We start from the raw sequence: 13,572 nt of genomic DNA, 5'->3' as shown, positions 1-13,572 counted from the left end.
AAAATATAATTCTGGGAGGGGGGGGGGATGTACATTAAATATGAAGAAAAGGGAAAATTGGTTTCTATTTTCTTTTTCTTTGAGACAAAAGAAAAGATACAGTTATAAGAATAGATAGTAGTGATGGGACGATTCCAATATTGTTCCCAATTCTGATATAATTACTGATTCCGATTCTTTATAAATCTCTAAATATTAAACTATGAAGTAGTCATTTCCCCCTCAATTATCGTAAAAACACATGTTAAATGTGCAGATATTTTCTCAAGCATTAAAAAATACACTTGTAAGGGATGATCTATAGCTATTAGGTTTTATATATATATATAGTATTGGAATATTTAACCAAATAACTATTTAGTTTATAAGAAAAAGATTATCAGTAATGTGTTAGTCATTTCTTTGTCGTTTGTTTTGAACGGATTCAGTTTTTTTGCAGACCTCTCCAAACTAGATCTTCCCTGTGACGAGTGCTTCTAGCTGAATAGTGACTTTTGGTAAAAGAGATCATAAGTACGGCCACAGATCAGACGACCAAATAACCAAACTCAGTTTAAAATGCCAATTAAGGGAAGAATACAGCCACCGACCAGATGACCAAACTCAGATGTCCCAGAGAGCGGGAGGACCGTTGAAGTAGTAATCGTGTTGCCACACAGACTTAAAGTTTGCACGTATTTGTGCACTTCCAGACTAAATTCATCGATATATGTATAGTTCCAGTATCCAGTGAATTGCTTGAATACTTTTAAAGGGTCAGAGAGTAGACAATGTTATATTTGTAATTCATAGTTACTGTGGACAATAGCCTTTGGAACACATAGGTTACATTTTTGGTTTTGTGGCCATGATACTGAAGGTTATGTCACATTTGTGGTGAAAAAGAAGAGGAAAAGAGACAAAGAGAAAGATATAAAGAGAAAGAGAAGAAATAAAAAGAACCAAAAGGAGAAAGAAACAAAAGGAGAAAAAAACAAAAAGAGGAAAAAAACAAAAGGAGAAAAAAAACAAAAGGAGAAAAAAAACAAAAGGAGAAAAAAAACAAAAGGAGAAAAAAACAAAAAGAGAAAAAAACAGAAAGAGAAAAAAACAGAAAGAGAAAAAAACAGAAAGAGAAACAAAAGGAGGAAAAAACAAAAGAGGAAAAAACAAGAGGAAAAAACAAAAGAGAAAGAGAAAAAGAAATGAAAGAGAACGAAAGAAAACGGGTCTTTGTTTGGAAATACAGCATCAGTTTTGAAAGTAGAAAAAAAATAACGTACCTCAAGCAATCGTCCATTGGATAGATCTATTTCTTCACGCAATTCCAGTTCCGTCTCACGAGCATTCTCTTGCAATTCTTCATTCATTTCATGAAGTGCTTCCTGGAAAAAAAAAAAAAAAAAAAAAAATTTAAATAGAAACGAATTAAATACCTTAAAAAAAAATTATGAAAAAAAGACAAGGGTGGACGGGAGAGATTTATTTATAAGTAACTGAAAAATACAAAAACAAAAGTGGAGAGAAAATAAAAAAACTGGTGTTTCTATATTTAAATAACAAAAAAATATTGACTTTCAAGTAAAGCAAATGGTAGGTACCTATGTAATTGTAAGTTTGCAAGTAGTAACATATCCAAAAATTACGGAAAACGATAAGTTAGAAAATTAATTATTTATGAAAAAAAACAAAATTTGTAAAATCTAGCGATTTGGTTTCAAAATCTACCGATTTGAATCTAATATCAAAAGTCAATCAGTTATTTTTCATAAAATAAAATAAAGATTCAAACTTAAAATATTATTCTTAAAAAATTTATAAATTATGTATATGTTTAGTTTTGTTTTCTGAATAAATTCTGTCTGCTATACATCTACTGAGTTATTCCCCCTTTGCTTATGTCATGTGATCCAATAGGTTCGCCTTTTATAGAAGTATTTTTACCCTTATCGAAACTTGTTCACAAATAATTAACTTTCTACCTTATTGTTTTCTGTAATTTTTGGATATATTACTACTTGCGACATGACAATTATATTTGTTTAACTTGAAATTCATTTTTTTTTTGTTATTTAAATATAGAAGCACCAACTAATTTAGGGAAATTAATGCCTCTCAAGGGGTACATGCGGCATAATCACGTTTTACACACCGGTTCCCGTCAGATCACCGAAGTTAAGCAACGATGAGCCTGGCCAGTATCAGATTGGTGGTAATTTGGGGCTTCTAGGTGCTGTATGTGCTCTCTGCTTATCTCGGCATTGTTTCCAGTTGTCCTAGACTTCTCCTTGCCACTGGACTCAACCAGTGCCAATCCAGGAGAGGTGTGGTTAGAGATTGCACAACTCTTGCCACACAATTACACATGCAGCTGCCTATACAGGAGGTATCCTTTGTCTTTAGAGACTGAACGGAGGCATTGGAGGGTATTCTCACATCTTTGTCACAATGAAATATTTCTTTTACATTTAACTTATAAATAAAAAAAAAACTATGCACACATGCATGTGTATAATAAATAAATCAGAATTATATCGAAGTGAAACTCATAAAAATTATTACTGGTAAAATATTAGAATTCAACCAATATCATCTTGATTCACTATATTATATTTGCAAATAAATTAATAAAAATTATAGGAATTTTTCAATATTATCCTTTCTTATTATAAAAACAATCCTGGACAATGCCAGAGCAGATCAGCTAGCATATAGTAGAAAAAATGTATTTCAATTTACCAGATCTGTTCTCTCCTCTTCCATTTGTTCAATCCTTTCTTCCAACTTCAAATTCTTTTCTGTCAAGGTTGTCACCATTTCTTCCGCACCCAAAGCAGCATCGACCTAGATTAACAAACAAAGAAATTCAATTATTTGAACATCACAATTACCATATTTTATCAATATTTAAAATTAAAAATAAGATATAAATTTGATTTAAAACAAATAAAATAATTGATAAACGTTGCCTTAAAATACTTCATTAATGCCTCGATGGGCATCTGGGTAAAAGATGTATAAAAAGAAAATGGAAAATACTAATTCAAAAAAATGCTAATAAAAACTATTAAAAACATATACTATTGAAACAAATATTTAAAAATAAAATTTAATGCTGCTGAAAAAATATTGATTCTTTTTTTTAAATAGTATTGAAAAATACTATATTAAGAAAAAAATGTAAATTGGCAAAAGAAAATGAAAAACATACCATGAAATTAGAAGAAAAAAATTTTTTTTTCAAATTCTTTTTATTACAGCTCTATTTCTGGAAATTTGTATTTAAAAAATAAATGCATTTCCTCCATGATTTTAGAAATATTGGCTGTCATTAATACATAGATGACTGGTACGACATTAAAATTTATAAATAGATATTAACTTAGCTTGAGAGCGGAGAATTCTGGTGAGAGGCCATTGTCCTGTCACACAAGTCAGATAAGTTATCCGTAAGTCTTGTCTTAAATAATTTTTACTGTATTAACAAATTTTATTGGATACACACACACACATATATATATATATATATATATATATATATATATATATATGCGAAAATTGCTACTTCTTCACAGAAGTTTGCCATCTCTTCGGGTAAGTGTTTTTTGCTGCCGTGTGCACGTAGGTGACTTTTTAATCCAGCTTTGGTCTTACATGAAAGTACACATATGTGACATAAAAACTTTCCTTCTCGTAAAGGTGATCGCATGATAATATTGTGAATCCTTGAATGTCGTATTAGACCACTTTCAGATTTGCAGATTAGACCACAAATCTGATAACTTAGTGTTGTCAGATATGCTGTAAAAGCTTCCTCATAATACTTGTTCTTGTCTTTGTATTGTGTGATTTCAGATGATTTATAAAACCAACTTTTGACCAAACGTATCTGCCACATACAGTGCACTTCAATTCCTGTTGTAATTTTTCTGACATCATTTCTTTTTTTTTTAAGCCTGGTTAATGTCCGGTAAGTGTGAAGCCAATTCAAGCTTTTATTGATGAAGCAGACAGTCACCAAAGTGTCCCTGCAGCTAGTCCAATTAGTTCCCCCATCCTATCGTTTATTCCTGATCCCCACATCTTTGCGTTACCAAAACATTAAATTTTATTATTCATCCAGGACAACACCAATCAAGAATACACCAAACTTTGTGGGTGTTTGTTTTTTAATCTTTTAACTTTCAGCTGGACATACAGACATACAGACAACTACCCGTTATATAATAGCATAGCAGGACTACTCAGCGTTGCCTGGAGCAAAAGTGCAACACATTTCTATTACAACCTCTCTATCTTTCTCTGCCTGTGTCTCCTCCCCCCACGTTTTTCCCCATCTTTTCCTCTCCCACCCCTATTTTCTTCTATCCAGCCCACTCTTTTCTCTGCACATATACACATTTTTATAGATTTTTCAAGGAATGAATCGGCTTACGGTAATTAACTCCTTGATTAAAAAACAGTTACTTTCCTTTAGTTAGGACATAAATTGGCTCGAAAACCAACTCTTTGATGAAATCCATGCCAGTTTATGGTCGAAGAATGAATAATTTTTTTCTAAATTTTAGATATCATTGATCCGGGACAAAACTTTAAGAAAATACAAACTTTGTGGGTATTTGTTTAGTTATGTTTTAGTTTTAGCCGAACATATAAACATACATACAGACAACTGGCCATTATATAATTCAATATTTTCAATTTAGGAATTATCTGGGAATCGTTTTGATTCCCATTATCTTTGAGCTAAACCCACAGATAAAAAAAAAAAAATCAGGTAGGAGGGAGGAAAAGTCCGCCGAGTGTAAAAATTATAATTGATCAATTGATTCACTGATCCTGTACGATATTACAGTTAGCATATCAGCAGTTGATCTTGCAGGATGAAATCCATATTGCTTGTTAGTGAGTAGATTGTTTTTTTGTTGAAGTAGTTAACATCTTGATTTTTCAGATTCAAACAACTTGCTCATAATGTACAGGAGACTGATTGGTCTGTATTGAGATCCAGAAAACCAATTGTCAGTATTTTTTAATACTGGTGGTAGGGGGATTGATGATTTCAACTTCAAATTTAGACGATTAAGATGAGTCACATCTCATGAACTTTTGGATTGTAAAGTTCAAAATGTTATATATAGGGACCCTATGCCAGTAAGTAAAGATTATGTTAACTAGTTTGAATTTTGATAAGGGTTACATTGAGTACATGTCAGGATAAACTGGCGGTAAACAGAAATAGACCCACTTGAGGGAATTAACAGCCACACACACTTGTAAAACCATGATAAAACGAATCAAGACCGCGCATGTATGTAAAAAAGACTAAGTTGTTTCCTAATTGCTCCCTGACAGAAACACCAGAAGTGCAACGAGTATGCATTTGTTTTGAAAGACTAATGTGCTTCCCTTCAGTTTAAGTTTGTTGAACTTTTTTACGTTCATGAAAATGTTACAAATCGAGGGATGAAGTTAAAAGAGGAGGGAGGAAATGGCCTTAAATAGCTTTTAATTTGGACAGAAATCTCATCCCATGTAAATATGTTCTGACAGAACAACGTATCAATCACTCTGCAACTGCGCACACACTAGCATAAAAGAAAATAGATTGTAATTATGTCAATTATACTGTGTTATACATTCGGACCCTATGCCAGTAAGTAGAGATTATGCTAGCTAGTATGAATTTCAAAAGTGTTACATTATGTACACATCAAGACGACCTGAAATAGACCCAGTGCACCTAACAAGTGAGGTGATAGGATCAAGGATTAGTTCCTTAAACAAAACATGCTAGAAGCAGGTGTCGAATTATTAGATATGAATGACATTACAATCATTTTTAAAACTAAGTAAAAAAAAATTAAGTAAAAAGGAATTAATTCTAGCCTCTTTTTGGTCTCTCCCCTTGGGAACTAACTTCTCTCCTCAATAAATCCTTTAAAACCACTAACAAATCTTTGTGTTCCCATGCACGAGTTTTATTCGTCTTGAGTAACCAGAAGATCACAACCATTAGGGAATCAATAGCCACATACACACATGGAAAGTGACAATAAAATGAATAAAGATCGTGCACGTATGTAAAAAAGACTAATTAATTTCTTTGATCACTCACCGGCAAAAAACCTATATGCGCAGCGAGTATGCTTCCCTTTGCTAATAGATCAAAACCAAAACAAAGATGACTTAGTAGTGACATGAGACAACAAACAGAAGGAAGATTGTAATACACACACGTCAGAGAGGTTGAATTGTACGGACGAGGAGACCGGATTAGATAGTGAACAGTAAGAATGGTCTCTATATGCCTTGGAAGCTACCAGGCAGATGACATAGCAAGAATATAGAAATAAGGAACTGTGTGCAACTCCAACATCAGGAAATAAAAGTTGCATGAAAATATAACCTGATTGTCGACAGTCATTCTTTGGGATGAATTTTCACAACCATTCACAATTTTACAAACCATCAATCAAAACCAATTGATAGACGAAGGTATGTTCTCCTTTTGGCCTAAATATAAGTACAGTGAATATGTGTGTTGTGAGAAGCCATGTGCTTCCCTTCCTTTTAACTTTGTTGAACGTTTTTTGTTTTCATGAAAATGTTACAAATCGAGGGATGAAGTTAAAAGATGCAGAAGGAAATAGTTTCTTATTTGAATCTTTGAAGCAAAAAATGGATTAGCAAAAAACAAATTGGGTAAAGGTGGGGGTGGGGGGTAGAAGCAACTGCGATAAGCACAATGTTACCTGCTAATTATCGAGGGTGGGAAAAAAAGAAAGCCAAAAACAGAAGCTTCCAGAATAAAAAATGTATTGAAAACATAAATTTTAAAAAAGTTACTTGATTAAAAAAAAAAAAGAAAAAAAAAAAAGCAAGCAGAAAGAATTTCATTTTAAAAAGGGAAGCAAAAATATATATCGCATCAATATTTTTTTTTTATTGCGACAAACCAACTTATTCTAAAACACCAAAATATGGGCTGGAAAAGAAATATAGGGTACAAAAAAATAAAACAAAAATGGTTACATAAAACTAAAAATCTTAAATGTATGCAATCCTGGAGCAACCTGATTTGATTTGAGGTTGAATACCCGGAAGACAGATCCACCAATAAAGTTTGATGAGCAATAAATTATCCAATTAGATGATCAAGATCTTCTCAGAACGATCAGTTTCAAATATCTTGGTTTGACTATCAGCAGTTATTGAAATATCCTCAGCGAAAAAAAAAAAAATCACTACTTGAATACATCCTCAGTGAAAAGTTACTGCTTGAATCAATGCTGCATGGCAAATAAACCTTTAATTTATAATTGTATATTATGTTTGTCATCAAGTATTTTTCAGTTATTGTAATTTTTAGTTTTTCAGTTTTCCTGCTAGTCTCACTTCCTCTGCACATTGTCAGCGGCTTTATTTTCGACATCCTACTTAAGTTGCAAAAAGACGCAATATGCAGAAGAAATATTTTTTTAGGCTAGAAGCTATACCACCACCGCCAACCATAAGCTGCCCAGCCAATATTTTCTTAAGCGGAAAAAAAAAAAAGCAGGATTTTTTTTTCTCTTTCAAATGAAGCAAAGATAAAACAAACCTTGCAATAATAAAAATTAAAAAATAAAATAAAATCAGTTTCTCTCACCCACATTCGTGCATAAAAATAAATTTATAAAAAATTTTTTATGATTGTGTTCTAATCATAGGGAACGTTTTTGATAAAAAAATGTGACATTTTTTCGGAATATCTTCCAGATTTGTTTTTTTTTTTTTTTCTTGCAATAAGTTGAAAATGACTATATACAATTCTTACACCGATGAAGACTGAAGGATCGGTCGAAAATTATGTACTTATGAAAAAAGTTTTTTAATTTTTTTTTCATAATATTATTATTTTGTATTCCTGCACGTCACCAATTAAAAACGAATAAAGAAAAGTTATAAGCTTTTATACTTTTCGCATTCTTTTTTATTCATATATATATATATATATATATATATATATATATATATATATATATATACTCGGTTTTTTTTATATTCAAAAGTAATGGACTAATGAATTCAACGAGGTTGTTAGATAGTGCTCAATAAAAAGAGCTGATAATACTTGTTTATTGTTATATAAACATGCTCACATCCCGCTGCTACAAATAGCCACTTGTTTCAATCGAACAACAGATATCATCAGGCAGCGACTTGACTATTCAAAAGTTCAATGAATAGTCAAGTCGCTGCCTGATGATATCTGTTGTTCGATTGAAACAAGTGGCTATTTGTAGCAGCGGGATGTGAGCATGTTTATATAACAATAAACAAGTATATATATATATATATATATATATATATATATATATATATAATCTCGCAATAGGTTAAAAGTGACTATATACAAAAGTTGTCTTAGAAGTAAGGCCTACTATTTTTTATTTTTTAACTCAAAATATAAAACTTGAAGAGCAACAAAGATGGAAGTGGTACCATTGAAATCAATAGCCTTTTGTGCTTTAGAATTTCTTTTTTCTACATGGTCACCACCATTCTAAATGTACTACTGCCAGCCTCTTTTGATGGCTCGGTCATAAAAGTCCAGAGTGAGATTTTTCACTCACATCTGTCACCATTCTGAAATAGACGAACCCATCTCCTAACTGTGCTACATAAACTGCATTGGCTTTGTAAACATCCAACAGATGCCAGTTAATGTTAATCAGTTCAATTTTTTCTGCATGGAGGAATTCAATGACATCTCTGCTTCTGACGTATGTTGCCTTCTTAGAGTCTCACACCAATATCTTCAACAGAAAAATTAAACTTACAGGTCATGAATGCATAAGTTCAGTCATCATAACAATTATTTTTATACATCACCACCAACATTCTTAATGCACCTTTGCTAGGAATTCAAAGATGCATCTCCGCTTCTGACGCATGTACATGACAGGGGTTTCTTTCGCAGAGTCTCACAATGTCAATAGAAAGATGAAACTTTCAGGTCATGAATGCATAAGTTCAGTCATCATAATAATGCCATTTGCAATCCCCTCTCATCCATTTGGACAGAATAAAAAAAAAAAAAGAAGGCATTATTTTTGCAACGTTTCTCGTATAATATATTCAAAATTAAAAAGGAGAATAAAATAAAATTCAGGAGGCCTCCAGAGTACTGCTAAAACCATTTTTCCAGCTCTGGTCAAAAGTAATTTGTTCTGGCTTTTAAAAAAAATATGCATGCACACACACTATGAAATAATCTTCATTTGTTAATTGAAGATGTTTTTCAAATGAACTTTACTTAAAAAAAAAAATTTTTTTCCTATTTTTTAAAAAGAAAAAAAAAAAAGAAAAAAAAAAATGCAAGGCCGGATAAATACATTTTTTTATTAAAAAAAAGAAAAAAAAAATGCCGGATAAATAATGACCCGTGTTTGCTGTCTTCTCTATTACCAACAACTTGGGTAAACTTGGGATCGCCTAGATGAAAGAGTATGATGTTGAAACCAAAAACCTATGAATGCCTACAAATTAACTATCACTAGTGACAACACAATGCTACAGAAGCAAATTGCATTTTGTGAACAGAAAAAAAAAAAAGATTGGAACTAAAATAAAAATTGAATTAAAAATCTGTTGCCAAGATCACTGGAAAAATGGTTGGATCACTCCACCGCTCCAGACGGTATTTCACTGCCGATGCAATCCTCTATCTGTATAAGAGCCAGGTACGCTCTAAAATGGAGTACTGTTGTCACACCTGGGTAGAAGCTGCTCGGCACGCCATATCCACCCTTGATAGAGTTCAAGGCCGGTTTCAAAATCTCTTCGCTGCAACCACTTCCCCACAGAAGAGACATTGCGAGCGTGTTTCTGCTCAACTGGTATTTTTTATGGTAAGCGCTCAACAGAACTCCGATCTATGGTCCCTCCTTACCAAACTTTCACAAAAAAAAAAAAAAAAAAAAAAACACTTGACTAGCTACAACCACTATAAACAATTTCCCCCACTCTCTATCTGTGCCTAAATCTAAACGCAGATTTCATGAACAAAGCTTCTTTCCCAGAACTGCCAGCCTGTGGAACACTGTTCCACTGTCCTGCTTCCCGGTCGAATACAACATGGTAGCTTTCAAATCCAATGTAAACAAATTCTTGTTGCGCCGTCCCCATAATTCAAATTCTACCTAATTTACACCATTAACGATTGCTACACTACCACATTACCTTTGTTAACCCTTATCCTCAAATGGCCTTTGGGCCTTGATAAGTGATGACTCCTAAGTAAAAAGGGGGGAAAAAAAACAACTTCATGCTTAAGAAAAACAAATAAATGCTTAGTTTACAAAATTTTTGCGTTGTAATTTGGCTTTCAAACATAAGAAACATATTTTAAAACTTAAACGATGCTTAACTCACAGAGAATACAACCTAACTATTTCCTTTTTTACATGTGCCAATGTGTTTCCCCAACATTAAAAACATCACTGGTCAAGAAGAACACAGATTCCGTACTACTAAATTATTTCCGTTTTAATATCATAGCATGGAAAAAATAAAAATAAAATATTTATCACGTCAAAATTATTCATTTTAGACAAATGTTTATTTTACAAAATATTTGCGTTGTAATTTGGCTTTTAAACGTATGACATACATATTTTATTTTAAAATTAATTTAAAAGGTATCCTAATAGAAAAAGGGGGCATCTTTATATTTTTTAAAATCTGACCCCCAAGATCGCCATGAGCATGGAATATGTGCCTACATTAAAGATGGCTTCCCGTGTGGCAGAGATATCTCTAGAGAAGATCCTAATTTACCTTATATGTGCTTCCGGGTTGCACTTGCTTACACCACTGCATTTATATTTGCACTCTATCGGCCCCATAACAGCGGAGTTACTATCTTTAAGAGCATATCTGAGAAAATAGACCACATACTGTCTGCACATCCCTCAGCTAACATTCACATCTGTGGTGACTTCAACATCCATAATGTGGAATGGCTGACCCACTCAAATAAGACAGACGATGAGGGGAGGTTCTGTCATGATTTTGCCATTGCTTATAACCTCACTCAGATTGTTCGCGAGCCCACCCGTGTGCATGTATATTTCTAGACCTTTTTCTCTCAACTTCCCCTGAGCTATGTTCATGTTCCATTCTTTCTCCTCTAGGATCCTCCAACAACTCAGTCGTATCAGTTAAGATAAAAATGAAATGTAATAAGTCCCCAGACATACCCCTCCACTGTATTGTATACCGATACTCAATGGCTGACTGAGATAGCTTCCGTACACTCATATCTGATCTACCTCTGCATTCCATGTTTAAAAAGGATGTGTCCTCTATAGTATCAGACCTGACCGAATGGTTAATTGTAGACATAGACCGATTCATACCATCTAAAAAATTCAAACAAAAACCTAACAGCCAGTCATGGTTCTCCCCAAGATGTGCTGCTGCCATCGCGCAGAGAAATCACTTTTTCCATAGCTACCAACGTAATAGATGTACTGAGACTAAAGTTGCTTTCAAGAACGCCAGCAACCACTGTAAAAGAGTAATAAAAAATGCAAGAGAGCTTTATGCTCAGTCCGTTAAATCCAAACAAAGTAGCTGAGCAGCGGCTTGGTTCCCACCAGTTTTGGCAAATAACAAATAGGATCTTGAACAGAAGTGTGCGTTCTATCCCAACCATTATCAATGGACTAGAGGTCATCTCGTCAGCATCAGACAAAGCCAAACTATTTGCAAAGAACTTTGCAGCTAATTCTACCCTATGCGACAAAGGCCATCAACTCCCCATATTTCCTCCTATAACACAGAACACGCTAGGTAACATACAAATATCTGTGCATGAGGTCGCCAAGCTAATCAAGAACCTTGATTCCAGTAAAGCAACTGACGGCATCCCAATTATAGTGCTAAAAAAGCTTCAACCAGAACTTGCTCCCATACTTACAAAATTGTTTAAGCATTGCCTTAAGGAGAAGTGCTTTCAAACACCCTGGAAAACCTCATCAGTATGCCCTGTATTTAAGAATTCAGGTGATAAGTCATCTCCCTTTCACTACAGACCAATAAGTCTCCTGTGTGTCGTGAGTAAGTTGCTGGAATCCATATTAAATAGAGAAATAGTCAACCACCTCAGCAGAAATAACCTTAGTGACACGCTTTTTCCGTTCTGCAAGATCTCTATCATTAAATCATTTCTCTCTGATAGACTCATAAGAGTAGTGGTCGATGGACAAAAATCAGATGCCCACAGTATTAATGCTGGAGTCCCTCAGGGGTCAATCCTGGGCCCAACTCTCTTCCTGACCTACATCAATGATCTCGCTAAACACATACTTAAATCATTCGTTGACATCTATGCTGATGACACGACCATCTACGGCAACACATCAAAGGCTGTAAATGACAAAGTTCTCTCTGATTCTCTCTCCTCTGATCTCGAGCGTGTGGTTCAGTGGGGGAAGACGTGTCTGGTTACCTTTAATGCATCTAAAACCAAACTCCTATCTTTACATCATCAATGCTCTGCTCCCCATTTGGCATCAATTGAAATGGATGGCCCTCGTCTAGGAGAAGCCTCATGTTTTGACAAGCTTCTGGGCTTGACCTTTACCCCTGACCTGAAATGGAACACGTACATTAAGTCTGTTGCAAAGGTCACTGGAAAGATGGTGGGATCCTTCTACCATTCCAGAAGATATCTCACTACTGATGCAATTCTCTATCTATATAAAAGCCAAGTAGGTCCAAGGATGGAATACTGCTGCCACATCTGGGCAGGAGCTGCTAAAAACAGCCTATCCTGCCTTGACAGAGTACAAAATAGATTTCGTGGCTTAGTGGGGGATGCCCTTCTCTCTTCCCTGCAACCTCTCTCCCACAGAAGAGCCGTTGCGAGCCTATCTTTGTTTTATCATTATTTCCATGGCAGGTGCTCGTCTGAGCTCCAATCTCTGGTCCCCCTCGCCAATCTTTTACGAAAAACACCCGTCTAGTTGAAACCACTGTCAAAAACTTTCCCCACTCTTTATCTGTGTAAATCAAAACGTAGCTTCCATGAACAAAGCTTCTTTCTTAGAACTGCACGCCTGTGGAACTGTTCCGTCTGCCTGCTTCCCATCTGACTACAACCTGGATGTCTTCAAGTCCAACATAAACAAATTCCTAATGAACTGCCCCCTTAAGTAGACACTTTATTAAATCTCCACACTAATATACTGTACATGCAATAACCCTTATCCCTGAGTGGCTTCCGGGCCTTGATAAGTGGTGACCACCTTGTAAATAAAAAAAAATATTGTAATAAAAAAAAAATCTTGATATCCTAATCGAGAAATAACCAAAATTTGTTAACAAAAAAGAAACCCACTCAGCATATCCTGAGAGAATGAAGAAATCTATTTTATTTAAAATAATTTACAAAAAAAAAAAAAAAAAAAAAAAAAAAAGAAATGGTTCATATACTAATAGAATCTACTATAATATAAAAATCCCATAAATAAAAAGAATCAATTAAATCTTGAAATTAAAAATAAAATATTACCAAAATCAAAAATAAATAAAAAAAAATAA

The 13,572-nt window shown here is 33.9% G+C and overlaps 1 protein-coding gene across 13 annotated transcripts in view; it reads right to left on the bottom strand.

Annotated features, from left to right (window-relative positions):
• Positions 1-13,572, bottom strand: part of LOC145267087 (dynactin subunit 1-like) — a 234,592-nt gene that overhangs the window by 111,848 nt on the left and 109,172 nt on the right. For all 13 annotated transcript variants that reach the window (XM_080123079.1, XM_080123080.1, XM_080123076.1 and 10 more), the window contains 2 exons: positions 2,719-2,823; positions 1,263-1,364 (listed from right to left, as the gene is read on the bottom strand). In XM_080123079.1, coding sequence (XP_079979205.1) covers positions 1,263-1,364; positions 2,719-2,823 — 207 coding nt within the window. The remainder of the gene's footprint in view (positions 1-1,262; positions 1,365-2,718; positions 2,824-13,572) is intronic.

Source organism: Euprymna scolopes, chromosome 42, assembly GCF_053919585.1.
Source record: "Euprymna scolopes isolate OS-2025 chromosome 42, ASM5391958v1, whole genome shotgun sequence".
Taxonomy (NCBI): Eukaryota; Metazoa; Mollusca; class Cephalopoda; order Sepiida; family Sepiolidae; genus Euprymna; species Euprymna scolopes.
The sequence above is the reverse complement of the archived record's forward strand: the minus strand, read 5'-3'. Positions and strand labels throughout refer to the sequence as shown.